We start from the raw sequence: 27946 nt of genomic DNA, 5'->3' as shown, positions 1-27946 counted from the left end.
TACACACATCCAGACAAAAACTTGTACTATGTTCATAACAGCATTATCCAAAATAGCCAGAAAGTGGAAACAACCCAAATGTCCATCACAGATGTATGTGCAAATAAAATGTGGTCTGCCCATACCGTGGAATATTAGCCAGCACCCAAAAGGAATGAAAGAATGATATATGCTCCAAAACGAATGAACCTTGAAAACAAGCCAAGAGAAGAAAGCTAATCACCAAAGACCACATATTCCATGAATCCATACAATATCGGAAGAGGCAAATCTATGGAGACAGAAAGTAGATTAGTGGTTGCCTAGGGTATGGAGAAGGGAGATAAGGTTGCCTAGTGGTGAGTTGGGGGTAAATGGAAAATGACTTTTAGTGAGTATTAATGGGGTTTCTTTATGAATTGATGAAAATCTTCTAAAAATGATAGTCATGATGGTCGTACAATTCTTTGAACATATGAAAAGCCAATGAATTATACAATTTAAATAGGTGAATTCTATGGTATATCTTTCTGTCTCTGCCTCTCTCTCTCTCTCTCTCCATATACATATATATACATGTAAACACACACACACACACACACACACACACACACACACACGAAGACGTTGCTGCTTATCAGCACTTATCACCAGGTCCTATCATATAATTCTCAGAAGTCCTCATCCATGCTCAATTAATCTCCACCTAACTGCCCCTTCCCCAGCACTTTCTGGAAGAAATGTGTGCATGGCAGAGGGTGCAGTAATTAAGAGAGCTGGAGATGCAGTGGAAAAGCAATGGTGCAAATCCTGTCTCTCACGTTTACTGACCCTGCAGCCTTGATCAAGCCACTCAACTTCTCGGTGCCTCAGTTTCTTTGTCTGTAAAGAAGACAGAAAAATATTTTCTACCTCACAGAGCTGCTGCGAGCCTGCAGTAAGCATTCAAAAAACATTACTTATTATTTCTTTGCTCTTCCTTTTATGCATTTTTGCTAAAAGGTAAGACCACCCTGACTCCATAATTTCCTAAATGTCACATCTCTGGTATGGATGCATAAGACTCTCCTCTGAAAGGTCTACGTTCTCAAAATATGAACCATCACTAAAGGGGGCACTGGCTTGTTACTACCAATTTCTCTTTTAGAGGACAAGTTAAGAAACCATGTTGGAAGGTACTGAAGAATCACCAATATGGAGATAGTTCTGCCCTACAAGTCTCCCTCTCTAAATATAGATACAAATATATTTAGATACAAACACAACATATACAAACACACACACACACACACACACACACACACACACACACATGACTTTGAATGAGAATTCTGAAAAGAGAGTTTTGGTTCATCTAACTACCTCTGGTCCCTAGTTTCCCAGCACTTCACTCTCAAATGGCACATTAGCAATCAACATCTTATTTTACTTTCAGAAGAAATGCTCACAAATACACCCAGTTCATTCATCCCAATGTTCAATAATTTTCTTGGTGCACTCCCATTTGTAATTTTTCTAAATAAGCTTTTAAAATTCTGCTCATAGTTTAGGATTTTGTTTTCATTTTTGTGGGTTTTTTTATTTTTTTTAACGTTTATTTATTTTTGAGACAGAGAGAGACAGAGCATGAACAGGGGAGGGGCAGAGAGAGGGAGACACAGAATCTGAAACAGGCTCCAGGCTCTGAGCTGTCAGCACAGAGCCCGACGCGGGGCTCGAACTCACGAACCGTGAGATCATGATCTGAGCCGAAGTCGGACACTTAACCGACCAACCCACCCAGGCGCCCCTCATTTTTGTTTTTAAAAATAGGCTTGACTTGATGTAAGAAACAGAAAAGCAAGATCTCTCTTTGCTTGGGCATTTAGTTCCCTCTACCGAGTCTGTTGATCACGAGCAAAAACGTCGTTCTTTTTCCAAGTCCACTGTTAGTTTGGTAAACTTCCTATCTGGAACCATGAAGCCATATTAATAAGGAGAAACTTCCGCCTTTTGGTCCCAAAACTGACACTCAATCGTATTAGGAAATTTATGACTTAAGAATTATTATAAGAAAAAGGAAGTTTTAAAGCTTTCGTGTCTAGCAATGAATATTTTAATACTTGCATGTTAACCATATTAATATTAATACTTAACATTCTTGCCTCACCAAGATGAACTTAGTTATATTCTTGTGGTTTATTTCAATCGTTCTTTCCTCAAAGTTCAAAAATACCACAGAAGCCTTGATACACCCTTCACAGCAAAAACATTTTCCCCTCTTGCTGCCCTGAATCTAACAGTTGGATCTTCAATTGAGGTTCAAGAGAATTGCCCCTGTATGTTTCAACAAGAAGTCATTTGGGGTGCCTGGGTGGCTCAATCGGTTAAGTGGCCAAGTTCAGCTTAGGTCATGATCTCGTGGTTTGGGAGTTTGAGCCCCGTGTCAGGCTCTCTGCTTTCAGCACAGAGCCTGGAGCCTTCTTCAGATTCTGTGTCTCCCTCTCTCTCTGCCCCTCCCAGGCTCACACTCTATCTCTCTTTCTCTCTCAAAAACAAAACAAAACAAAACAAAAAAAGAAACCATTCTCAGATTACAGATTAATTTGGTTTTCTTGGGTAAAACTGTGGCAGTTGACTGGAGACTTTACCCTTTTTCCTTCTCTGAAAAGCTGACCCGTGTGCATTTCTGGAAACTAGCAAGGGAGAGCACCAGGTGTAACAAGGCCTGTTTCCCGATTCAAGTAGCAGTCCTCGGCTCACCTGACCATCCAGGGAGGCAGCGGCAGTGGCCCGTGGTGGAGTGGCAGCCGTCCGCATGGCTACAGTCACAGCGCTCTGCACAGTTCAGCCCATACGTGCCGTCCTGCGTGGGAGACAGCAATGAGGTCATGGAAATCCACAGGGAGAGACGACAGGGACCTTACTCAGCGACTTCAGATCCAGGATCTCCTTTCCCAAACACCTCTCAGCAACATGCATTATAATCACCTCTTCCCGTGTCTTCTCAGCCCCCCAAATGGAGGAGGCAGTGTTTTAAAATCACTCATACTGTAGTTTTTGTCCAACAAAATCATGGTCGGTCCTATGAATGATGAAACCAACTATGCCACTAGGCTGATGGGCACATATGCAAATACATGTAAACATGCTAATTAATTAACAGAATCTTTTTATCTTATCCTAAGCCACCACTCATAAAAATATTTTCTTTTGGGGCGCCTGGGTGGCTCAGTCAGTTAAACGCCTGACTTCAGCTCAGGTCATGATCTCAAGGTTCGTGGGTTCGAGCCCTGCATCGGGCTCTGTGCTGACAGCTCAGAGCCTGGAGCCTGCTTTGGCTTCTATGTCTCCCTCTCTCTCTGCCCCTCTCCCACTCATGTTCTGTCTCTCTCTCAAAAATAAAAAAAAAAATAAAAATAACATTAAAAAAATTTTTCTTTTGCTCCTAGAGATTTTTATACAGTAGTTCAGTGTTCCCTATAAGGCATGCTACTTGATAGTGGAAAGGGAAGACACTGACTCACATCAAGAAGCTCTAAAATTAAAAGGAAATTGGGGCTCCTGGGGGGCTTAGTCAGTTAGGCATCCAACTCTTGGTTATGATCTCTTGGTCATGACTCTTGGTCATGGAGGTCATGATCTCACAGTTCATGAGTTTGAGCCCCCCATCAGGTTCTACGCCGGCTCCATGGAGCCTGCTTGGGATTCACTCTCTCCCTCTCTCCATGCCTCCCTCTCTGCCCTTCCCCTGCTTGTACGTGCACACACACCCCCTCAAAATAAATAAATGAGCATTTAAAAATAAAGAAATAAAATTAAAAGAAAATCATAGTGCTAGTTGAATTAAGTTCATTTCCATAAACTGCCAAGGTGATACCAAGAACCATAAGGAGAAGTGAAAATCTTCTGTTACTTTTCCTAATTAATGTCCTCTTCTCTGTGAAGAAGTCTAAACAACCTGTGTATTCTGATTCCATCTAATGGAAGGCTGGAGTACTTGTTGGCAAATATTCCTCCCTGGTCTATTCCCAGGCCTTACAGTTTCACAAGCGCATCAGTTTGGGTCCAACAGAGACAAAACTCTTTGTGGACATGATCAGTTAGCCCATGGGAGGAAAATGGACAGCTTTGCCTATACAAGCCCCGCCCTTTCAGGCCAGATCCTGATAAACGGAGGAAGGATACCATAAACCTTCAGGGGGTTCACCATTACCAAGGGCGAGGAACCTGAGAACCAGCATAAAACAGGCTGTGGGTGTCTGAAAGCATAATCATTTGTCTAGGGTTTGCTAAAATAAAAATTAGGCCCCACTAATGTTTGCTGGGGCTCCATGGCATTTAGCTTTGCCACCATATGGGCCACTTAAACTACCATCAGGTTCCACTGAATTTTCTAATGCATCTAAGATATTAAAAAAAAAAAAAAAAAAAAAAAAAAGGACAAGATTATGCCGGGGGCTTTGCTTTCTTTGTCTTTAATCAGACTGGGAGCAAAAGGTACTCTCAAGCCCATCTCAGAGCACCGATAATTTGTTCACTGGTGGATGAGAGGCAGCAAAGCTAACTTCACTTTGTCCTAGGGGGTTGGAGGGCAAGGAATAGCCCAGGGTGGGATGCTCTCTAGTAGGGAAATGGGTTGTACTTGATGAGGAGGAAGCCCAGGGGGAAAGCAGCTCCCAGTGAGAGGGGCCCACTTCAGGGGTGGGGCATGGTATCATCTCGCCATCTCTCCCGGAGGCAGAGAACACACATCACTGAGAAAATGCTTAATGGCTCAGGAGGAAAAAAAAATGAGGAAGGAAGAGTAATGAAAAAGAGGGCAAAGAAACGGGCCAAGGGCTTCAGAGGAAGAAAGAGAAATCGGCCTGTTACTGCGGAACGTGTGTCCTGTTCGCAGCCTCTGCCTGCCTGCGGTAGACAGAGCGCGGGATTTCTAACTATGAGTACCTCTAAAGTAGGTCAAGGGAGCAGAGTCAGCATCGAACAAGGCAAATCTTTGGAGCTGTTAGTGACTCTGGACACACTTATGTTAGCAGACGGTTGTTTCTAAACCTTTCACCATCTTGGCGAGCATTTCTGTGACGCCGGTCACCACCCCCTTTCAATCCCCTGCCACTTTCCACCCCAGAGGCGGGAGGATTTCCATGATAATGGAAACACAATATTGGGGGAGTTGACAAGTATATGCTGGGTGTTTGACAAATGCTGTTGACTGGCTGTCACAAAAAAATGGGTAGATGAGAATGGAGAAAACAGAAAGGGCAGTGGGGGTGGGGGTGGGAACCAGGGCAGAGATGAAAGAAAAGAAAGGAGTGATTCTCGCAGAGCCACCTAACTGATTTCCACGTCTGCCCCTTTTCCAACCGTATGGCCCATGTGAGTTCAAAGACCTCAATTCTTCTAATAGTTTCATTGGGTTCATACTCGCACATGGGAAATCAGGAAAACTGCACCCATGAGCAAACACTCCGCAGGCCTCCGAGCTGGGGCGCTGGTTCAGTCGTACCTGGCAGGGAAGTTCACATTTTTCCCCGCGCCATCCAGGCGCACACGTGCATGTCCCGTCCAGGGTGTTGCAGGCTCCGCCGTTGAGGCACTGGCAGGTTAAGTTACAGCTGAAGCCCCATGTACCGCTGGGACAGCTGATGGAGCAGTCCACCCCGTGCCAGCCTGCCACGACAAGAACGCCAGAGCATGGAGCAAACACAAGCAGCAGGCAGTGTCGACGAGCCTCTGCAAGCCACGTTTCCCTTTAGACATGTTGGAGGCGCACAGCAGGGTCCCCAGCACAGAGAGCCATGGCCCTGCCATGTACAGCCTCCATTGGCAATGACCGCGGTACCCAGAATCCACCTTTGCTGTATGATTGGTCAAGGATGCCAACACCAAGAAGCGCCATGGGGCTACTGGGAGAAGATACGGAGTGGGGGGGGGGGGGTCTCTAAAGTGCAGTGATGCATAATGCACGATGCTGAGTGTTTTTCCAGTTGAGAAAGCGAAATATTTACATGGGAGGGTAAAGGAAGGTTAGCGTTTGAAAGAGCAACCTCATCTTTAAAGCAAACGCCAGTAACCAATGAACAGTGAGCATCCAGGACCCTGGCTGTTGCAGCAACAACAGTTAGACACGGTTTGGCCTTCGCATAACATTGGAGCTTGGCTGCATTTCTTGTTGTGACTCTGGGCCCGTCAATTTAGGGGTGTGGATACATGTCTACTTGCTTACTTTTACCCAAAGCACAGAGACTCCCAGACTTCTGGAGCTGGCGGCAACCTCAGAGATATTATGTGAACCCCTTCTCTTAGCCCAGAGAATTAAGAGAGCCCACCCTGGACAAGGGGCTGGCTCAGTTCAGAGGCTGAATGTTGGCACAGCTGAAGCTAGAACCCGAGTCAAGGTTTCTTCCCCATGACTTTCAGAGGTACCAGGATAAGGATCAGCTAAAAGACTCATTCACCCACTTACCTGCCTTGCAGGTGCAAGACCCATCCACAGGTGAGCAGACAGCATCATTTTTACAACCACAGGGAGAGGAACAGTTGATCCCATAGGTTCCCAGCGGGCATGGGATAGAGCAGTCAATTCCCTAGACAGGCACGGATAGGAAAATGCAATTTTAGTGAATGAAATATGGCCAACACAAATAAACAAAAATACCTCTTGACAATGCTAATTATAATCCCTCTCTAATTTTAACACTTGTATTTTTTAAAATTGCTAAATGCCACCAGTATGCAAATTTTAAAGCTTCAAGGGCAATGCCAGCTTGCCTGTTTAGGATACAGTTATTAAATAGGGGCTGTTATTAAATAGAAAAAAGCCTGCTGCCTTCATTAGCTTCCCTTCCTAGCAAATACAAACCCCTTTGTCCTGGCTCAGACGAGCAGATATAGCACAATGAACTACAAATTACAGTCAATAAATAAATACGCATAAATATAAATTATACGCTAAATGGCATAGCGCCCTACACTTCTTTGTATAACGTGCAGTATGATTAGCGGGTGAAGCAAAGCATCAGAACATACCCTCCGCCTACAGCATGATTCAATTTATTATCTGACAATAAGCCTGAAACACAGAAGTGGGCTATCAAGGATGACCGGAGGTCACCTCCTCTCAAAACAGAAGAGACTTAACACAAGGCTAATTCAGGGCTCCAGCAAAGAATACTGACATAGGTTAGAAAACCTGTAAAGATCCTCTCAACTCTGAGGCTTTATCACTTACTCACTCCACATTATATGCTCTAGAATAATCACCAATGTCTTCATTGGTTAATACTGTCCTCTCAAATGGGAGAAAATACTCAAGGCCATTTTCCTTTAAAACAAAGATTCCTAACGCGTAGCTAAGAAATCCTAGAAACTAGGCAAAATTCTGCTCTATTGGCACACAGGCATATATATGTGCAAGGTCTAGATTCTCAAAGGCACTGAAAAACTTACAAAGCGCTAACCATCACATGCAAATACACAATAAATACTAACTCGATACATTCTGTGCCTTCAAATTGCACGAGGTTAAGACAAAAGCCATTAACAATAGTATATATCCTACTTGGAAAAGTCATTTCTTTGTTGCCTATCTAACGTAGTAAAAGAATAGTGTAAGGAAACAAACAATTATGTAAGGAATAATTAAAATACAGCCTATTCCATGACACATATTAAGGAAATCATTAATACCAATGCAACATTTATAGCTTTACCTGCTCTCCCATCATTATTCTAAGGGAATGACTTATGTTTCTTATCAGTACTTCTCTCTTTACTCTCTTTCTTGCTAATGATGTGACCGATTTTAGCACCTTCGTTTGTACGTCAGAAAAGGTCATATACGGTATATGGTATCAGTATGCTCCACGTCGTACCCCTCGGCTCCTCCCTCCAGAGCCACTCACTTTGAATCCCGGGGCACAGGTGCACTTTCCAGTCACACTGTCACAGTCAGCCCCATTTTGGCAGCTGCAGATCTGTTGGCAAGCTTCCCCGAAGAATCCAGGGGAACATGTTTCATTACAGTAGAGTCCCGACCAGCCCGGCTTGCAGGCACACTCTCCAGACATGGGGTGACAGCTGAGAGACACGGATGAAAGGAGAAAGTCACTCCCGGGTAAACATGACACCCAAGGCCCATGCAAATGTCGCCTTAGCCATGAGCAATTCAGGGCTGGGTGATTCCATGCACAGTAATTTAAATTTCATTCCCAGGCTTGCTATGATTGAATTAATTGGCTGAAACCCGATTGGTACCGCAGAAATGTTGCGTGAAATCGGCATCACGCCCTAACAGGAAGACGATCACAACCACATCCTTTTGTCTGGAACTCACTGTGATTTTCATAAACTGAAAGCGCTAATTCGGCGAGAGGTCAACTAGATGAGAAGGCTTCGAGAATGACTCCGTCCAATGAACAATACCAAATCAGTGAAGCAGGGTGATGGCTGAGGGACTCCAAAAGCTGTGACCTGGTCGGCCTGTTTCCTCTCTCGTTTCCCTGTACCTGGTGGTGGCGCAGCTGTCCCTACCTGAAGCAGCAGCTGCTTTGACAGGCCAGGCGGCCAGCTGTCACTCCAGAGCAAATGGGACACATCAGCTGCGCCGAGAGGCAGGCGTTGGTGAGGCTGACACAATAGGGTGCTCTGTGGCATGCAAAACACATGTGCTTCTCACCACAGGAGAATCTCAACCATCAAACAGGCTCCACTCACAATTGAAACACTGTTTGTTAAAGACGGTCTTCCTCCCCCCGGTGGAGATAAACCCTCTCCCATTAATGAGAGCCAACAACAGAACCCAGTGTCTCATCCAGACATTTGGTAAGTGACTCTCATCTGAAGACAACCCATAGATTTTCTACTCTTAGAAAGAATGATCTGCTGGGAGAGGGGAAGGCTGAGATGTAACTCCAACTCTCCCACCACCTGGGTACCTTAGTGAAAGCACACAACCTCTCCGGCCTGACGTCCCAGTCTGTCCGGCGAGGGCCTCCACCGCACCCCTGTGGGTAGGATGCTTTGCTCTTCTGCTGCAACTAAGTGTCCACAAGCAAAGGCCTAGGCATCTGTCAGAATCATGACTCAGGGAACACGCTATGAAGAAATACCCAAGGACCACTCTACATGGAACACGGGTTCTTGGGTATAGAAAGTCTGGACTTAAAAGGCAAGGGTTAGTTGGGCATCTGGGCGGCTCAGTTGGTTAAGCGTCTGACTTCGGCTCAGGTCATGATCTCACATTTCATTGAGCTCGAGCCCCGCGTCGGGCTCTGTGCTGACAGCTCAGAGCCTGGAGCCTGCTTCGGATTCTGTGCCTTCCTCTCTCTCTGACCCTCCCCTGCTCATGCTCTGCCTCTCTCAAAATAAATAAACATTAAAAAAATATTTTTTTAAAAAAAATAAAGGTTTGAGTGTCAAGTCTACTTACTTAGACCTACTCAGATCTACTTATCTGCTCCTTATCCTTGAGTAAACACTGGGCACCGTCATCTCAAACTTAGCATGTCAAATACTGAGTCTGTTCTTCCCTCTCTTCATTCCCCAGGGTTTACTCTCAATCACCTCACCGGAACAACGGCACCACCAGCCAGTCAGTTGTTTAAAGCAGAAACCTCAGAGTTATTCCTGGTAACCCCTCCCTCATTCCGCTTATCTACTTCATCGCTAGAACCCAATACCCTGCCTCCACCATCATCTCTCCCTCCTCCGTGTCACCATGCTACGGCCGCCTAGCTTTGAAAATCTGGACAGCCTTATGCCTTCTAACACCAGCATTCACTCATGCCTTGTCACCCAAAAAAGTAGATGCTATCCTATCTTTCTTGTTAAAACTCTTCAAAAACTCCCACTACACTTAGAATAAAATCTATGCTAACATGGCTCAAATGACTGTGTCATTTATTGTCTAAACCAGGACATTTTCAAGAGTGAAGAGGGAATTCTTCATAATTACGTTAAGAGAACAGTCCCTAATGCAAACAGTCCCTGTGACCCTAGAAATAAGATCACCCTAAACACAGCCCACAGGTCATTGTTATCTGGCCACCACCTACTTCCCCAACTTCTTCTTTAGTCATTATTATCTTTTTATTACTACACTTAACTGCAATGGATTTCTTTTTACTGATAAAAGCATTGAGTGTCAGGGTGCCTGGGTGGCTCAGTCAGTTGAATGTCTGACTTGAGCTCAGGTCATGATCTCATGGTTCGTGGGTTCAAGCCCCATGTCAGGCTCTGTGCTGACAGCTCAGAGCCTGGAGCCTGCTTCGGATTCTGTGCCTAAATCTCTCTCTGCCCCTCCCTTGCTTGTTCTCTCTCTCTCTCTTTCAAAAATAAACACTAAAAAATCATTAAAAAAAAAAAAAAAAAAGCACTGAGCGTTGCCAATGTAAAGCCATCACGTGGGCTGTTTATTCCATATGACTAGAGTACCATTTCCCCTTTCTCTGCCTGGCCCTCTCCATTCGACCCATGTCTTCCTTCCCCTCTAGACTGGGGGTTCCCTGAGGGCAAGAATCAAGCATGTTTTATTACCTGTCCCCAGCCCACAGTGGGTGCACAGCAAATACTGATTAAGGGAGTGAAAATGGCTTGGCTGAGGGGTAGTGGGATTTGACTGTGAATTCTTGCTTTCCCACATGGATCTACTTCCCCCATATCTCCGAGTCATCCAGCAATACTGAATGATAATCTGCACACCTGCACTGAAAGGCAAGATTCACCCTAGAATTAGTTTTTAAAACATCAACGTTGTGGCTGAAAGGGAACCACCATGAATTTCAGGGAATACTCACTTACGTGACATTTATGATGACACTGTAAATCAATGCATAGGCCAGCAGCTAGCATTTACCGAGCCCTGGATAGGAGCTAACATCATGCTCCACAATCCATGTGCATTATTTTGTTTAATACCTAAAGATAATAAAACTACTCTACGTGTTGGGTATGCACCCACTTTGTAAATAAGGCAACAGGGACCTGGAAAGAGTAATTTGTTCAAAGCCCAGCACGGGTAGAGCAGAATCAAAACCGAACCCAGATTTATTTGTTTTTACATCGAAGAAAAAGTTGGGTAGCAACCTGCTAGGTGGGCTACTTATGGAAAAAAAAATGGCTAAAATTTAGGATTTAGCACAGATCAATGGGACAGCAGGAGCAATAAAAGCCTGTATTGTGCAAAAGCAGGGACAAATTTAAATTAAAACTTCAGAAAGTTCTCACAATTGAGAAAAGGAAAAGAAATATTTCAAGCCATGGATTGGTTGAAGTCGTTGACGTTATTTCAACATACTGTTACAAGAAAAGGACATCTTTTTGTAGAAACTATTACTTTACATTGAAGAGTAGAAAGTCATATTCATGGTATAGACATAAATGTTAAATGAAATAGATTATCTGGGGACAGGGAATTGAACTAAGCTACAGGCAGACACAGAAATTGATATTCAATGCCCCCTAGTGAGTATTAGTTCAGCACACTGGTTCTCAGATTGATTGACACCGAAATTAGTATTCTGTAATTTGTAATTAGATGTAGGAAGCCAGAGCACTTTGGAGGCATTTGATGGGTTCTCAGGCAGGCAGCTTAATTGGTAATGAGATTTACGTGTTGATGTTAGTGCGGCAGACTGGAGGCTGAAGGGTAATACGCTACTATCCGTTTTCTTTCTAAAGAACAGATTGCTTTGTGTATATGAAAATAGGATTATACATGTATAGGAATACCTATCATTTCATCACATATGTAACTAGATACAAATGCTCTGGTAAAACTTTCAATTTCCAGCAAATTATTACAAGGGCCCAATACAATATTGGCTAAAATAGAATGAGTCCTTGAACTTCCTTTTATTCATTTCCTTAGATGTTTTTAATGCTCAAATGTAATGACAATTATGTGGCATTTGCAAATAGGCACATCCTGATTGCCCACAGCTATTAAAAGTCCTTATTAATAAGACCTAATATACATATCCCGTGGGGAATCTTAATAAATTTCAAATTTTATTTTCCTGTTCAAAATCATTTCCACCATTAAAGCTAGTTTTCAGCTGAAAAGTCCAGGCCACAGCGAATGTCTTAAGGCTCTATAATAGGGCTATACCTGAAAACAGAAATGTCACTTATAAATAGATTTAAATTAGTTTCAACCCTATGATAGACTGCAAAAATAACAATCGCCACACATTCTTCGCCAACTCCTCCTATCAGTTGAAACTGTAGTTGGTGTAGACCTGTTTTGACTAGAGGGATGTTAGCAAATATGAGATAACCAAAGGTTTGAAAAGTGTTTGCACGTTGGGGCCTTTTCCACCTCTTTTTGCTTTTGGAAGCCAGGCATTATGAAAGAAAGCCAAGGTTAAGGTGCTAGCTGCTGAAGACATGTGGTTCAGGCACCCATCAACCAGCCAAATGGTAGACAAGTGAGGGGGGAATTCTAGGACCAATCAACCTCTACTTGATCTGCCAGCTGAATACGAGGAGAAAAGCAGAACGACCACCAAGATGTGCCCAGCTCAAATAGTCAAGCAAAAAATCAACTGCTGGGATGCCTGGGTGGCTCCGTCGGTTAAGCGCCCGAGTCTTGATTTCAGCTCAGGACATCATCCCAGAGTTGTGGAATCCAGCCCCACATCAGGCTCTGCACTGACACACGGAGCCTGCTTGGGATTCTCCCTCCCTTCCTCTGCCCCTCTCCCCCACTAGCTTGCTTGCTCTCTCTCTCTCTCTCTCTCTCTCTCACACACACACACACACACACACACACATACACACACACACACACACACACACACACACACACACACACACATTTAAATGGTAAAATGAACAAGCTAGATTTTCAATTAATACAAAGATTCTATACCTCTTGGTTCAAAGGAACCTTGTGTTTCCAGGAAACACATTTTCACTCGCCAAGTGTTTACTTAACCTTGTCACGTAAAGAGTGGCAACGTCTTCCAATGAAGAAAACCAAAGTTGATTAAAGCAGCTTACAAAGTTGCTTGAGATACATTATGAATGCACTTCTTTGATATGTCCCACTAAAATGTATTCCAAATATTCTCTCTCTCTCCCTCGTTTGCTCACTTATAGTACAAAGTCTGCTTTTTTGTTCCTAACAATGGTTTAAAGAAGAGACCAACCGCACACTTCTATTTACATTTACCTTTTCTGCATTTGAGATTTGACGTGGCCACAAGTTACTTTTCTGGAGCATAAACGAAGTAACAGCTGTGCGGAATTCAAATAAGTAATTCTTGTAACATTTGAACTGCTATATAATGCACTACATTTTTGTCAGACCGAGGTTTTCCGGCAGTCTGCAAAGGAGACCCAGAATCTAAGTGATAAGTATGTGGTCCTTGGGGGAGGGAGAGGAAGAAATGGGGTAGAAAGATGTTTTCAGGGGTAGGCAAGGAACACTACAGTGGGTGGGATCATGGTTTCCTGTTCTTAAATTCTTCGAGAAAGTTTTGAGCTAAAAGGCCCCTGTGAGTCCTATGTCAGAGTAATCAATTCTGAAAACATATTTCACATGTGACAGCCACATGCGAAACACTTTTACGAAACTTCCACCGGTACCCTTCTTTTCTACACAGATGTGCTGTCATGTCAAAGATGCTGCAGTGAGAACCATTTTTGGGATACTTTTACGTACTACACTGGGCTTAACTCATGTCTTTCATTGCATCTTTGCTTCTAAGGGAATGTCACAGAATCCCCCTCTTAGGGAAACATTCTACGAACCTCAGCAAATTTAATTTTTGGCAACGGCCATCGATGGAGAATAGAATTTGATATCCACCCAAGAGCCTCTACCAGTTTGAGCACTTCCGGCCTGGACTGTCACCCACTAAGAATTCTTCCACTCACTTAGCAGCTCCTCCCCAGAATGATGCAGAGGCAGGAAGGGTCTCAGGGTGGGCATCCCTCTGTCAATCTCTCCTTCCAAAGAGTGGTCACTGCAGTTCAAACTGTAATAGGACACATCCTTCCAGGGGCAGCTAACCCTCACCTATGAGTGTTATCCAGGTGGCAGGGACACCGCTTGTCACACTTGATGCCATACAGCCCTTCTGGACACAGACGCGCCTCGCAATGCTCGCCAGCAAAGCCTGCTTCGCAGAGGCAAGAACCGCTCACGTGATAACATTTCCCTCCATTGACACATTGGCAGGTCTCCGCACAGCCAACTCCGTAGGTGCCAACGGGACACTCGTCCTGGCACCTGTCAAGCAGGAGGCGGGAGCAGAAGACAGATTAGTCAGTGTGGTGTAAAAATACACAGTCCATTCTGATAGGCTTTGTGATGTAGAAACTGAAACTGCTTTTCGCATTTGATACATTGTTTTCGTGATAGTCCCATTACAGGTATAAAAGCAGTAAACTGAATCACTCTGGCTACAGATAGTATTAACAGCAGTATGAGTCTGTTCAAAGGAATAACAAAAATGAAACCAAAATAAAATTATGAACTTGCCACAGGAAGAACGTTTTTTACCTCGTGCTTGCTAAAGATATATAGATATAGACACAGATACAGATATATCACTTGAGGAGATACCGAAAACAGGAAAAGAGTAATTGCCCAAATTAGGAAATTAAAATATTGAAATAGATGCTTTCCCCATTTTAACGATAAAACTTTGTGGCATATTTCAAACAATGTTAATTCTCTTGGCTTTCACGGTGGCATCAGTATTTAATCCAGCCATGTATCTGCTCTTTTCAAAGCTGAATGACAATAATTGCCCCTCATTTAGAAAGTTATGCATTTAATAAACACAGTCCTCTTTAGAATCGGGGAAGTCAGAGCTATAGCTATCAGGTTTCCTTGATTCCACCTGGGGAACTCTTGCCAGGAGATTTAGAGATGCACAGAGTTTCCTAGCACAAACTTTTTGCAAAGTGGGGTATCGTCCTCTGTAAGAAGGGTTGACCAATAGCAAGGAAAAAATATCCGGTCCCCAAAATTGACTTTATCTTTTAAAAAATAACATTAGAGTCTGCTCCTAAAGGAAGGACAGGGTCTGTAAGTGGCCGCAAGGAAGTATGATGGAGAAGAGAAAATTCTCATCACGCCATAGAATGCATGACCAGTTGTCCAGCCAGCCAAGTTTCTTTGGGACCTGGCAAGGTGACTTCACGGAGGCTCCCGCAACAGAAGGAGCACTTCCTGCCAAGGGAGAGTGAGATGGGGTCTCGTCTAGCCAAGTGCCGGCCGTAAGTAGGGTACACTTTGTGGATATCAGCAGACACTTCCCATGTGGCTCTCGTGTCATGCCAGAACCACGGTCAAAAAGGTAGGTCAGCACTGAATTTTTTTAGACCAGTATAATGCCAACAGCAAGTTCAAAATAATGAATTCAAGGATACCTAAAGGCACTGGCAAAGGGGCTGAAAAGCAAACATTTTCCACAAGGTTTGCTTATGTTTTATGGGGCGTGATTAGTAACAATACCAAGACTGGCTGGGATTCTATTTAAGAGTAGAAGATAAATCTCCAGATCCCTTTGACACTTTTCTGGTCAGGCCTGGCTCTAGCATGTATTTCATGAGACAGAGAAAAGGAAAAGAGCCTCTGGTAAACTTGGTTTCACCTGACTCTTAAGACCATCTTTAGGTATGTTTGTCAAGCGGCAAAATCTTCAGATCAACTGCTCAACAGATCATTAGCAAAGTTCTGTAGTAACTATCATTTAGCATAAAATCAGATGTGTGTCTTAAGGTTACCCAGGAGTATACCTATTTTTAGACCAGAGTATTTTTAAAGGGTACTCTATTTTTAACTTGTAAGAAGCTTTAATAAGCCAAGTCACTTAGTTTATTCCTTAAAGATGTAAACTTTAGAGAAAGAAATGCTGAAGTATGGTAATTTGGCCTCGTCATGGCTCGGCTAAAGGATGGTAAGACAACTATGCAACCTGTTCATCCAGATTTTCCTGCAATTCAGTTCCAAAAAGATAAAGATAAACAAGGTGAAATAACATTGCTTCCTCTCTCTTATATGGATTTGAAAACTAACCAAAATGTGAAGCTTTGGGATCCATGATTTTAACTTAGTAAAAAGCTTAGCTCTAAAAGTGGGTGAACTGAGTATAGATCGGAAGCCTGGAAAAAACGTCTGTCCACTGACAAATGACAGGGAAACAGTGTGTATATTTCATCCTATCTTGGCAGAGACTTCCTTTTCTTTGGGAAAACAAAATCCATAATAACTGGTCCTGGACCATATTTACCTTTCTAAGCTATAATAAAACATAGTACTAGTTTGTATTATAAATGGCAAAAAGCCATTTGAATTTTACTTACTGAAGTAGCCATTATGTAAAGCTCACTTCATAGTCTCCTTTCTTTTTCATCAATGTTGCACTTGTAAGAGAATCCTGTGAATAACAGTTATGTCTATTTCCATCTACTAAACCAAGGTGGTAGGGTATCTTCCTAGAAGTAGACATTTTCCGTCTTTGGAAATAAAAGCAATCACGAGGTAGCTTATACCTTTCAGGTTAGCAGAGTTAAAAGTCTTTGTCAACCAGACTTATCTCCCTTTTTGGCCCCTTTATCTAAAAGAAGCATCATTCTCAAGGAATTTCATGCCCTTAATGTTGTTTTTGTGGTCCCAGGCAGAACAATGGGGGAAAAAAATCTATCTTAAGAATTAGTAAAAGAGGTAATAGATGTTCTTAGGAGAGACAGCAGAGAGGCTGATAAAGATATAGCAATTAAATAGTGGCCACAGCAGAAATATAGAAATTTGGAGTTTATACATTCTTTCATTTTTTTTAAATATTTTTTAACGTTTATTTATTTTTGAGACAGAGAGAGACAGAGGATAAATGGGGAGGGTCAGAAAGAGAGACAGACACAGAATCCAGGGCAGGCTCCATCCAGGCTCTGAGCTGTCAGCACAGAGCCCGACGCGGGGCTCGAACTCACAGACCGTGAGATCATGACCTGAGCCGAAGTCGGTTGCTCAACCGACTGAGCCGCCCAAGTGCCCCTTTAATTTTGTTTTAATGTTTATTTATTTTTTGACACAGAGAGAGAGACAGAGCAGAGACAGAGGGAGATACAGAATCCAAAGCAGGCTCTAGGCTCTGAGCTGTAAACACAGAGCCCGACATGGGGCTCAAACTCACAAACCACGAGATCATGACCTGAGCCGAAGTCGGACGCTTAACCAACTGAGCCATCCAGGCACCCCTCATTTTTGTTTTTGAATAATGCTCTGGGATTGGAAAAAAATGGATAAGCTTTAAGTAGAGATAATAAAATACAACCCCAATTCCCAAACCAATGAAGGTCACAGGCTTATTTTAATACCATTTTGATTATTATATTGCATCTTGTTACAAATGGATGGAAAAGGAAGTGAGTTAGCATATAAGGGGTGGCAGCTCCTTTCTGCCTGGTCCTTTTGAGCACGTCCCTCCCTAGAGGGCTTGGAATAATTGGGCCAAACCATGATTTCGTGGGAAAGAATCGCATTCCTCATTAAATCCGGGATCGATGGATCAGCTGCCTGCCTTTCAAGCATCTGGAACTACTGCTCTGGGGGAAATATAAAAAGTGCTGGAAAACAGCCAACTTTTCCACAATCCTAGATACCAGAAAGTTACCCCATTGGAGACCAAAGCCGCATCCCCCTCCCCCCACCCCCTCACCCCCCCCCCGCCCAATTCCTGTCTGTAATTTCTGACTTTACCTCCTCTGACCCACATTCCTTCTTCACTTGCAGGTTAATAGGGAACCTGCATGGCCAGACAATCTTGGCTTCACCTTAACAGACAGCCGAACTGAGGCACAGATCTCTCCATGCAGCTAACTCTTAATGGAGCACCAATTACAGGAAAGGACCCCAAAGGTCTGAGCGATTCCATGGTGACCCACTAGCATGAAGAACACTCTTTTAACCCCTTCAAAAGAATTTGCACGAGAATCTGGAAACCACCAGATGGTAGGATATCTTTCTAGAAGTAGACATGTTCTATCTGGAAAATAAAAGCAATCATGACGTAGCTTATACCTTTCAGGTTAGCAGAGTTAAAAGTCTTTGTCAAACAGACTTAGCTCCATTTGGGGGATATAAGGGATATATAGATAGATATAGATATAGATATAGATATAGATATAGATATAGATATAGATATAGATATAGATATCTTCCCTCTTGCCTGGCTGTGCCACATTACAGTTCCTCACCACAATGTCCTCCTAAACTGTCCACAAGCCCCAGGGACTATTATTTGGGCATCCCATGAGCCTCTCTGCCTGCCTACAAGGTGTCTGTTTTGTTTTTTCTGCTTCTACTGTGGCTGGGAGTGCGTCCCCACATCCTGGAAATGCTCTGCTGACAGCTACCAGTGGTGATACCTGCTCCCCCAGGCAGCAGCCCTCTGGTCTAACCTCAGTGATCAAGTTACGCTGACTTCTTAAAACAGGGAAATGCCAAGACCCCAGGCCCTCAAAGCTGCTGTCACCACAAACTGCCCCATAGCTGCTCATTTTCCCCAATCGTGGTGACAAAAGTGCATGCTGTGTGTGTGTGTGTGTGTGTGTGTGTGTCTAGAACCCAGATGGGCATGGTATAATTAAAAACAGAAATCAGGGGCGCCTGCGTGGCTCAGTCGGTTAAACGGCCGACTTGGGCTCAGGTCATGATCTCGCGGTCCGTGAGTTCGAGCAGCACGTCGGGCTCTGTGCTGACAGCTCAGAGCCTGGAGCCTGTTTCAGATTCTGTGTCTCCCTCTCTCTGACCCTCCCCCGTTCATGCTCTGTCTCTGTCTCAAAAATAAATAAACATTAAAAAAAAATTTTTTTTTAAAACAAAAAACAGAAATCATGTTGTCAAGTCACCAGAAAAACAATAGTTAGTGGAACAACAACTCAAGAAGATGTTCCCTCTTCAACTTCCTTGTCTTCCTTTGGCTCGTTGCCTTCCTTGCCTTAATCTAAATTCACCTGGAAATTAGCTGTTATCCCCCCCTCCCCTGCATTCTAAATAAGATGAGTCTAAGTCTGCATTATACATTCGCCTTACAAGTTTGCCTTATATGTTTGTTGTCTTTGTGTTGCCTCAGATTTGAGACTTAAACCAGTAGAGGACAAGAAAAACGATTATACAGCTGATCCTCAAATAACATGGGTTTAGAACGCACAAGTCACTTATATGCTGATTTTTTTTTTATAAATACAGTCTGCTACTGTAAATATATTCTCTCTTCCTTATGATTTTCTTAACATTTTCTTTTCTCTAGCTCACTTTATTCTAAGAGTATAGCAATACATATAACATAGAAAATATGTGCCAACGGACTGTTTATATTATCAGGAAGGCTCCCTAAACAGTAGGCTATTAGGTTAGGTTTTGAGGGAGTCAAAAGTTACGTGCAATTTTTCGACTGAATAGGGGGTCAGTGCCCCAAACCCCTGAATTTTTCAAGGGTCTGTATTTAATTTTTTAGTGCCCTAAAATATTAGACAAAGCTATTATCCTCATCTATCCAAAATATAACAATAAGCCAGGATGTAGGTCACATAAACTTTTTGAGAAGCTCAGTTACATGTTACAAAAACCATGCTCTGAAAGGTGTCAATAATTTGCAACATCAAAAAATAAAGGTAAAATACATAATTACATTAACAAAAGATGAAAAGCCTTTAATGAAGCCTTTCATTAACTTTAAAGAAGTTAAATAGATAACACTAATAAAAGTTCCTAATAAAAACTGGGATTAAAAAAAAAAACACCCAAGCATGAAAAATTTTACTAAAAACCAGTAATGAGCATGAAACTACACTGAAGCCATTTTCAATGAAATTAGGAAGAAGACAGGAATTCCCAGTTTTACCTGTTTGTCAACACTGATTTAAAGGTTTCAATTAATGCAATTATTTCAAGAAAATGAAACAACCCTTATAAATATAAATAAATGAAACAACCCTTATAAATATTATAGAGACAAATATCTTTTTTGGGGGGGGTAGGTGATAAAATAACTTTAGTGTTTGCTAAGTAACATTTGAATTAATTAAAAATTTTGGTAGAGAAACTAAATAAAAACACTCAAAATCAAGCCTGTCTTTATCCTGAAATAGCCAATTAGAAACTGAAATGGGATTTTCCCAAAAATACAAAATACTTAGAAATAAATTTAATACGAAAGTGCAAATTTCTAAGTTGGGAGGGGGAAGTGAGGGACCACACTATATAGCATCATATTTTTTTCTTTTTTTTTCTTCTTCAAAGTTTGTTTATTTTTATTTTTTTACTTTAAATTATACTTATTATTATATATTCATAAAAATAAAATTATAATAAAAACACATATTGATTATATAAAGTTAGAGAAATTACGTAGCAAGAAAACAAATTTTCCAGTATTCCCACAATCTAGAAATAACTATCATTTACATTTTACTGGATTTCCATTAGTGCTATAGTATCTTATTAAAAGTCAAAAACAGATCAGCCTTTTGGGAAAAAAAAAATAATAATGAGGGAAGAAAGTTGAAGAAATTCTTAGGTCACAGATATCATCAAAAATAATGATAGCTAATTTTTATTTGGTCCCCAGACATCACTCAAATTGACAATCACTAGTATTTGTACAGTTCAGAGAAATCACTCAACTATAATAACAGCTAATATTTGTAAGCTTCCATGCTGTTCTAACCACTTTAATGTACTTATTGAATCCTGAGAGCAACCCCAAAGGAAAGTAAAATTATTTTAGCAATAAGGATGTATCTAAGGACACAGGTTCCAAAAAATCTTTGTTGTGAGCCATTATAATCTCCTACCTCTCAAGTCTTTTTTCTCTAACTGTATGCACACATCCAAAAAGCTTGGTTATCTGGTCTTTTAGGATGTAAGAGAGGAAAGAGAAAATTAGAAGGAGTAAGGTGTGCAAAGCCGTCTAGGGTAACCCTTCACTGATACAAAAAATGACAGTGGATGGAAGGGCCAGATGAACACAGCCATTCATTTGCTCTTATAATCTTCAAAGTCCCATTGGATCTCACTTGGTCGCTACTCCACAGGGAAATGACTGGTATTCTTAATGGAATACTGAATCATAAAAAGGTAACTTTATGCCCAGCATACTTTTTAAAGCTAACCAAATACACATCCAATTTTGGAATAAATCTATCAAAAACTATTTAAAATGTAAAAAGTGGCTGTCCAGCCATTCAACTGTTGAGCACGAAACATTTATCACAGGTTCTGAATAGCTGGGATTTTATTTCTTTATTTTAATGCTGTCTGTCTTCAATTCACCATCACTGTCGATGGTTCAATTTCTACACAATGAGTTGGGAAAAAAATCTGTCGAACACATTGATACCTTATAGACGCCTCTGGAATATTACAGAACAGTCACAGACACGTAGTAGCAAAGGTATTCCCTCGGCTCTGCAGGCTTTCCTTTCACACCATTATGAACAGTCAGAGAAAGATAAGACTATCCCTTACCGTTCCCCTGTGTATCCTGGGCTGCAATGACACTGGCCTGTGGCAACGTCACACGTCCCTCCATTATGGCACTGACATTCTTGTGAACAGTTCTTTCCAAAGCGACCCTGAGGGCAAGGCTGACCACACACTGTGCCCTGCATTCAAAGAGATTTGGAAAATTACATGGGCCTCCAGCCAGGGAAGGGCTAAAGGAGGAGGGAAAGAAGAGAGGAAACAAAAGGAGGAGGAGATAAGGGAACAGGGCTGCAAGATAACTAGATGAAGGGGATTTTAGAACACTCTGTACATCATCTAAAAAATGTTAGGAACTTTAAGTGGACTTATTTACTTGGTAAGCCTAGATCTCAAGATACATTCAAAGATGCAGAACAGGAGCACCTGGGTGGCTCAGTCAGTTAAGCGTCCAACTCTTGATTTCAGCTCAAGTCATGAGCTCATGGTTCGTGGGTTCGAGCCTTGCATGGGGCTCCGTACTGACAGCAGGGAGCTTGCTTGGGGTTCTCTCTCTACCTCTTTCTGCTCCTCCCCTGCTCACGTACTCTCTCTCTCAAAATAAATATTTTTTTAAGAAAAGATGGCAGAATAATCTTAATAAATATCCATATTAAAAAACTGAAGTTTAAGATAAAGTTACACAAAATTATTATGGTAACCTAAGGAATTTATAAATCCCCCTAAGCGTTCTTCCTTGTGTCATACATGTACAATAAGTCAACAATACTTACTGAACATCCATTACATGAATGGCAACATCTGGTGCAAATACAATATCCAAATGCTTTACCATATGTTCTAAGGAAAACACACATTATCATTGGCTTTATTTCTTACAAGGTATAATGTAGCATAAGACGGAAATTTTGTGTACCTGGATTAACAGTAACATTGCCTAAGAAGTAGTTCTACAAGAATGAACCTAGACATTTTATTATGAGAGAAAAACACTTTTATTTTCAGCAGGTTGAACAAACATTGGTGGGCCAAGATCAATAGGAAAGCTTATTTCCTGGGAAGAAAAATCAAGAGAGGAACTTGGACATGTTTCCTCACCCTAGAGGCTGTCCATCTTGTCAGGCACTGTCACTATATTTAACCCAATCCTCTGCTTTATATAAATAAGTGCCAATAAGTCAGTGAAATACCTTCCCGTTTTCTGCTTCACTTGGTCATATAACTTGGGCTTGTAGCTTATCATCTGTTTATTGGAATTATTGTTAGAGCAAACAACATTTCCCAAATAACAGGGATTTTTAAACTGTTTTTTTTTTTTAACTGTTGCAAGCTGTTGCTTTGTCCTTCTCTCTAAAAAAAGGCAGACTGTGGGCACTCTGAAATTGGAGGCTAGCAAACACCAGATGGTTTTGTAAATGTTTATTCTGGATAGCATAAGAAAATACATTTCCTCTAACTCCTGGCTACCCACAAAGGCAGTTGGTGTGCTAATTAAGTCTCCTCTGGTGGTTTCTAGCTATCTACAAACAGGGAAAGTTCTTCCACAGACTCTTGGAACTGAAAAAGCCTTTGAGAGATGATTCAAATCAATGCCTCACTGAGAATCATCTATGCATCAGGCATAGAGTTAAGCTCTGAGAATCAAAGTGATAAGGTCACAACCTTTAATTAGTTCACAATGTGATGAGGGGGACAGATGAAAAAATAGCTCTAATCCCTCCATTCTAGCACACCATAACAACACGACTGAAAAAACAATGTGCCAAGGGTCAATCTGCGGTAAGCAGAAATTCTGGTGAAAATTCTCATTCTCCCAGGGACTGACCCTACCCACATTTTGTAATGGTCCCCCATCAGCTTTAGAGATGTTGTTGAAATATTGTTTGTGAGTAAAGATTAACGTGAGCAAATAGCTTTAAGTAAGGCATTCTTAGGAGTTGAAATGCATGTGTGTGTATATGTAAAAGGTATATATTTCATCTTTGAAAAGCACCTAGAGTAATAGCACAAATAAAATATTGTAGAGAGAAGTATACCTTAGAAGCTCAGCTCTCAATTCACAGATTGAGAAATGACCTGAAGCATTCAGTAAAAAAACTTCTACCAAGGTAGCAGCCTCAGAGTACAGACACACTGGAGAATGGGAAGATCCATCTACCCAGTAATTGGGATTCATGGTCCAAGCCTGTGGCTGTCAGTATCCCATACCATAACCATCCCAACCAAGAAGAAAGCTTCAATCTCAAGATGAGGCAACTATACAGACAACATCTATACAATAGTCCTGGAGTAGAATGCCTATAACTCTTCATCCAAAGAACATGGAGCTTTCCGGATACTCTGCTGCCCCAACAAAATCCTTCCCTTGCCAAGAACCAAGCAATGTCCAACAACGGCAAAAGACTGCTTATAAGAAATGAAGAAGAGAAGGAGTCAAAGGTAATTCAGTATTTCTACCTTGGGCAAGAAGAAAGAAATGCTGGTTTTAACGAAGATTTTTAAAAAGCAGAAAAGGAGTAGCCTTAAGAAAGACTTGGGTTCATGACAAGTTTTGTTTCATTAGCAATGACTTTGATGTGGCTCGAGCCAGTTCAGTACTTCTCAAGAGCTCCCTTGTTCACCCCATCATCAGCCACTCAGTAAAGGCCCCTCACTCTGACTCCATTGATTTAAGGGGTTTCTTTGGGCTCTGCCTCTAGAACCAGACCTTGTCTTGTCTGCTTACCTTTCTAACGCTCACCTTGGGTCTAATATTTCGTTTCCCCTTGTCTACATGGTCCTCACATCTTGAACTCTCCCTTACTTCCCATGATTCTCCCTGGGATGTGAACTCCAGTTCTCCTTTGCTTCAGGACTACAACAAGGGCATTAGCAGACCAATTCTACTCCATGTCTGGCCCTTAAGGCTCCAGCTTGGGTGGAGCCCAAGTAGATGGTGGCTTCATGTCTACAGGTCATCTGGGTTGGGGTGTTTAATAGGACAGTGACAAATATATGTCTGGACTCAGAAGGAAGGTCAAGATTTGGGAAAAATCAGTAGATGACTGTTAAAGCCATGGATCTGGGTGAGATTTTCAGAGATTTATAGTGAGAAAAGAGAAGAAGGATAAGACTGAAACCTAGGAAATGCTGTAATAAAGAGGTGTGAAGAAGAAGGAGGTTAGGAAAAGAGATCTTCAGTAAGAGAAGTAGGAGAGGGGTTATCAAATAAATGGAGAAAAAGATTATGAAAGGGAGGCGGATGAGCAACAGGGTTGGAAGCTTTGGTGAAGTCAAGCAGAATGAGCACAGAAAGGTCAGCACTGGATCTGATAATCAAGAAGTCTCTTATGACCCTACCAACATAGTTTCACTACAGCTGCTGGTGATAGAAGGGGATAGTGAAGTGAACCGTTCTCTTAATTTTTGTTTGTTATTGAAGGAAACAGACCTTGGTCGTTCACTCTTGTGCCTTCAAGCAGATGTACGCACAAACCAATGCCGGTAATGACCATATCACACCCAGGTTTCAGAGAAAGCTAGTTGGCAAATCAGCTTTGATATTGAGTGTGTTGCAATGTCGCAAAACACTAAGCCCGTGAGACACGACACGAAGAAAGTGTAACATGGTCAAAGTTTGGGAGGTGTGGTGAGTGACAGCTTCCTCTTGGATTTGCATACAAAAGGCTTTGAGAAACTCTGCCATACCTGGTAATAAACCTGGTTCACCTCAATTGTGCCTCCACAAATATATGACCAGATCAGTTGTTCACATAACACTCACTCTGTTGAGAATAATGGTCTCAAAGAACAATAGTGATCCATGGAACTTAATTATAAAAACAATTACAGACATATTTCATTTACTGTGTTTTGCTTTATTGTGTTTCACAGACACATTGTGTGTTTTTTCTTTTCTTTTCTTTTCTTTTCTTTTCTTTTCTTTTCTTTCTTTCCTTTTTTTTTTTTAACATTTATTCACTTTTTCAGACACAGAGACAGAGTGTGAGCAGGGCAGGAGCAGAGAGAGAGGGAGACACAGAATCCGAAACAGGCTCCAGGCTCTGAGCTGCATAGAGCCCGATGTGGGGCTCGAACTCATGAACCATGAGATCATGACCTGAGCCGAAGTCAGACGCTTAACTGACTGAGCCACCCAGGCACCCCGCGTGTTTTGTTTTTTAAACAAAATGAAGGTTTGTGACAATCGTGCATTCAGCACGTTCAGTGATACCATTTTTCTTTCTTTTTCTTTTTCTTTTCTTTTCTTTTTTTTTTTTAAGTAGGCTCTATGCCCAACGTGGGGCTGCAACTCACGACCCTGAGATCAAGAGTCGCACGCTCTACTAAGCCAGCCAGGGGCTCATTTTTTCCCCCGCGTTGGCGCCATTTTTTTCTTTTCTTTTTTTTTTTTTAATGCTTATTTATATTTGAGAGAGAGCATGTGAGAGAGAGGGGAGAAGGGCAGAGAAGTGGGGACAGAGGATCTGAAGCAGGCTCTGTGCTGATAGCAGAGAGCCTGATGCAGGGCTGGAACTCATAAACCATGAGATCATGACCTGAGCCGAAGTAACTGACTGAGCCACGCAGGCACCCCGGCACCATTTTTCTAACAACATTTATTCCTTTCACATATCTGAGTCATATGTTAGTAATTCTAACATTATTTCAAATTTTTTTCATTACTTTTATGTTTGTTATGGTGATCTGTGATCAGCGATCTCTGATGTTACTAATGTAATTGCTTTGTTACGTACATTGGTTTTTTAGACATAATGCCATTGCACTCTTAATAGACTACAGTATAGTATAAAATAACTTTCATATGCTGTAGGAAACCAAAAAATTCATTTGGCTCACTTTATTGTGGTATTCACTTTATTGCTGTGGTCTAGAACCAAACCCGAAGTATCTCCGAGGTATGTTAATATTTAGATTCTTCCAGTGTTTAACAGCATTGTCTGTCATACACGAGATGAAATATTTCCCTTTTTTTTTATCCTGAGGGAAAGTGCAGGACAGGTGGCCACTATGTTTTCCAATGAGGACCCTTAGTGCACTTCAAGATTTAATCACCTTCTGCCTGAAAATGGACGGAAGGCTTCCAGCTTTAAAAATGCTCAGGTCTTTCCAGTTTTGCCACCTTTAACCATCGGTACAACTTTCCTTTGTGCTAAAGTCTCCTATGTGCCCTTTGGGGTGGGGGAGGGGAGGAAGGGAGCTTACCAGCCAGCCAGAAGGGCAAGAGCATTCTCCGGTGACGTGATGACATATTCCTCCATTTTGGCAGGGGCATCTCTGCTCACACTGTGGGCCGTGCTTGCCAGGGGGACAAAGATCCTCACAGCTGAGGAATTGAGGTGTGACAAAAGATACCATTACTGACCCAACCACAAGACCCTCGGGTTCAGACACAACAGCACCCAGGACCCTAAAACAGATAGCTTTGTCTGTTCGGAATTCTTCATTTCGTTAACATCAAGGTATTAACCACATTGGCTGGAAAGGTCGTTGAGGGGTCACCTAGACCTTTCCTTTCTTTGGGGGTATTTTGTGATGAAACTGTTTTATCTGCTTTTGTTTATGTGTCTGTTCAAACCTCAAAGGAGACTGAAACACTGGCACAGCCCCTGCTTTGTGTACATATTCCTCATAATTAATCTCCAACAATCTCTTCTTGAAACTGATCGTTTTCCATGACTTTAACCCCCACCCTTTTTCTATGAATGAACTTTCCTCGCTAAGGCTTTGTCTTGTCTGCTCTCCTGTAAAATTGGTCCAAGTTTTCCAAAGCCCATTGTGGCCTTGATAAAAACCCGTAAGAGCAATATTAACAATTAAGTCGTTTGAGATGATCATTCTCCCAAAAACCAGGGCTTTCTAGGCTAATGCAGTTTTTCCTTTAGCTCTACTTTATAGCTATTAATACTGTTGGCAGGAAGTATTTACCTAATCAGCCGCATTTTTTCAAGTTTTAGCTCTGTGATTTACAAGTGTAATTTTCCCAGTAAGAGAATGATATTTTTCTATATCCTACTTTTTTTTTTTTTTTGGCAAATTCTGCCTCTTATTCTGTTTGCTTATACAAGCCACTGAAGAATGTCCTTCATACCAAATAAAGAAAGTAGTGGAGGTTAAGAAGATGCTCCAATTTGATCCAGAAAGAATGAAACTATCTGCACCCACATATCCTACACAGATGTGATACATTTCTTTCATGTTCACAAGGCAACATATGTATCCACAGGCATTAAATAACCCAGTTAAGCTTTTATCATGGACTATTTCCAACATCTTCCCCTTTTTCTCTTTTCTAGGGCACTAAACCCACCCCAACTTTCTCCAGCTAATTAGTTACCACACAAAGCAGAACAGCACGGATCATTACCTATGAGCAGTGTAAAATAAATGCACTTGTCGGGGAATCGAAGCAGATCCTCAAATCTGCCCCAGCAACCCCCAAATATTTCCACTCAATGCAACATCCCAGTCCTCTCTGTCTCTGCCCTGCCAGAAGGACAGCATGGAAGCCGGCCCTCCGACTTTGGTTGGGGTCTGATGTTC

The 27946-nt window shown here is 42.0% G+C and overlaps 1 protein-coding gene across 4 annotated transcripts in view; it reads right to left on the bottom strand.

Annotated features, from left to right (window-relative positions):
* The window catches only part of MEGF10 (multiple EGF like domains 10), a 181432-nt gene that overhangs the window by 36676 nt on the left and 116810 nt on the right, over positions 1–27946 (bottom strand). For all 4 annotated transcript variants that reach the window (XM_042934177.1, XM_042934182.1, XM_042934195.1 and 1 more), the window contains 7 exons: positions 26609–26729; positions 21449–21585; positions 13985–14197; positions 7866–8040; positions 6428–6548; positions 5468–5631; positions 2722–2824 (listed from right to left, as the gene is read on the bottom strand). In XM_042934177.1, coding sequence (XP_042790111.1) covers positions 2722–2824; positions 5468–5631; positions 6428–6548; positions 7866–8040; positions 13985–14197; positions 21449–21585; positions 26609–26729 — 1034 coding nt within the window. The remainder of the gene's footprint in view (positions 1–2721; positions 2825–5467; positions 5632–6427; positions 6549–7865; positions 8041–13984; positions 14198–21448; positions 21586–26608; positions 26730–27946) is intronic.

The sequence above is a fragment of the Panthera leo genome, chromosome A1 (genome assembly GCF_018350215.1).
Source record: "Panthera leo isolate Ple1 chromosome A1, P.leo_Ple1_pat1.1, whole genome shotgun sequence".
Lineage (NCBI taxonomy): Eukaryota > Metazoa > Chordata > Mammalia > Carnivora > Felidae > Panthera > Panthera leo.
The sequence above is the reverse complement of the archived record's forward strand: the minus strand, read 5'-3'. Positions and strand labels throughout refer to the sequence as shown.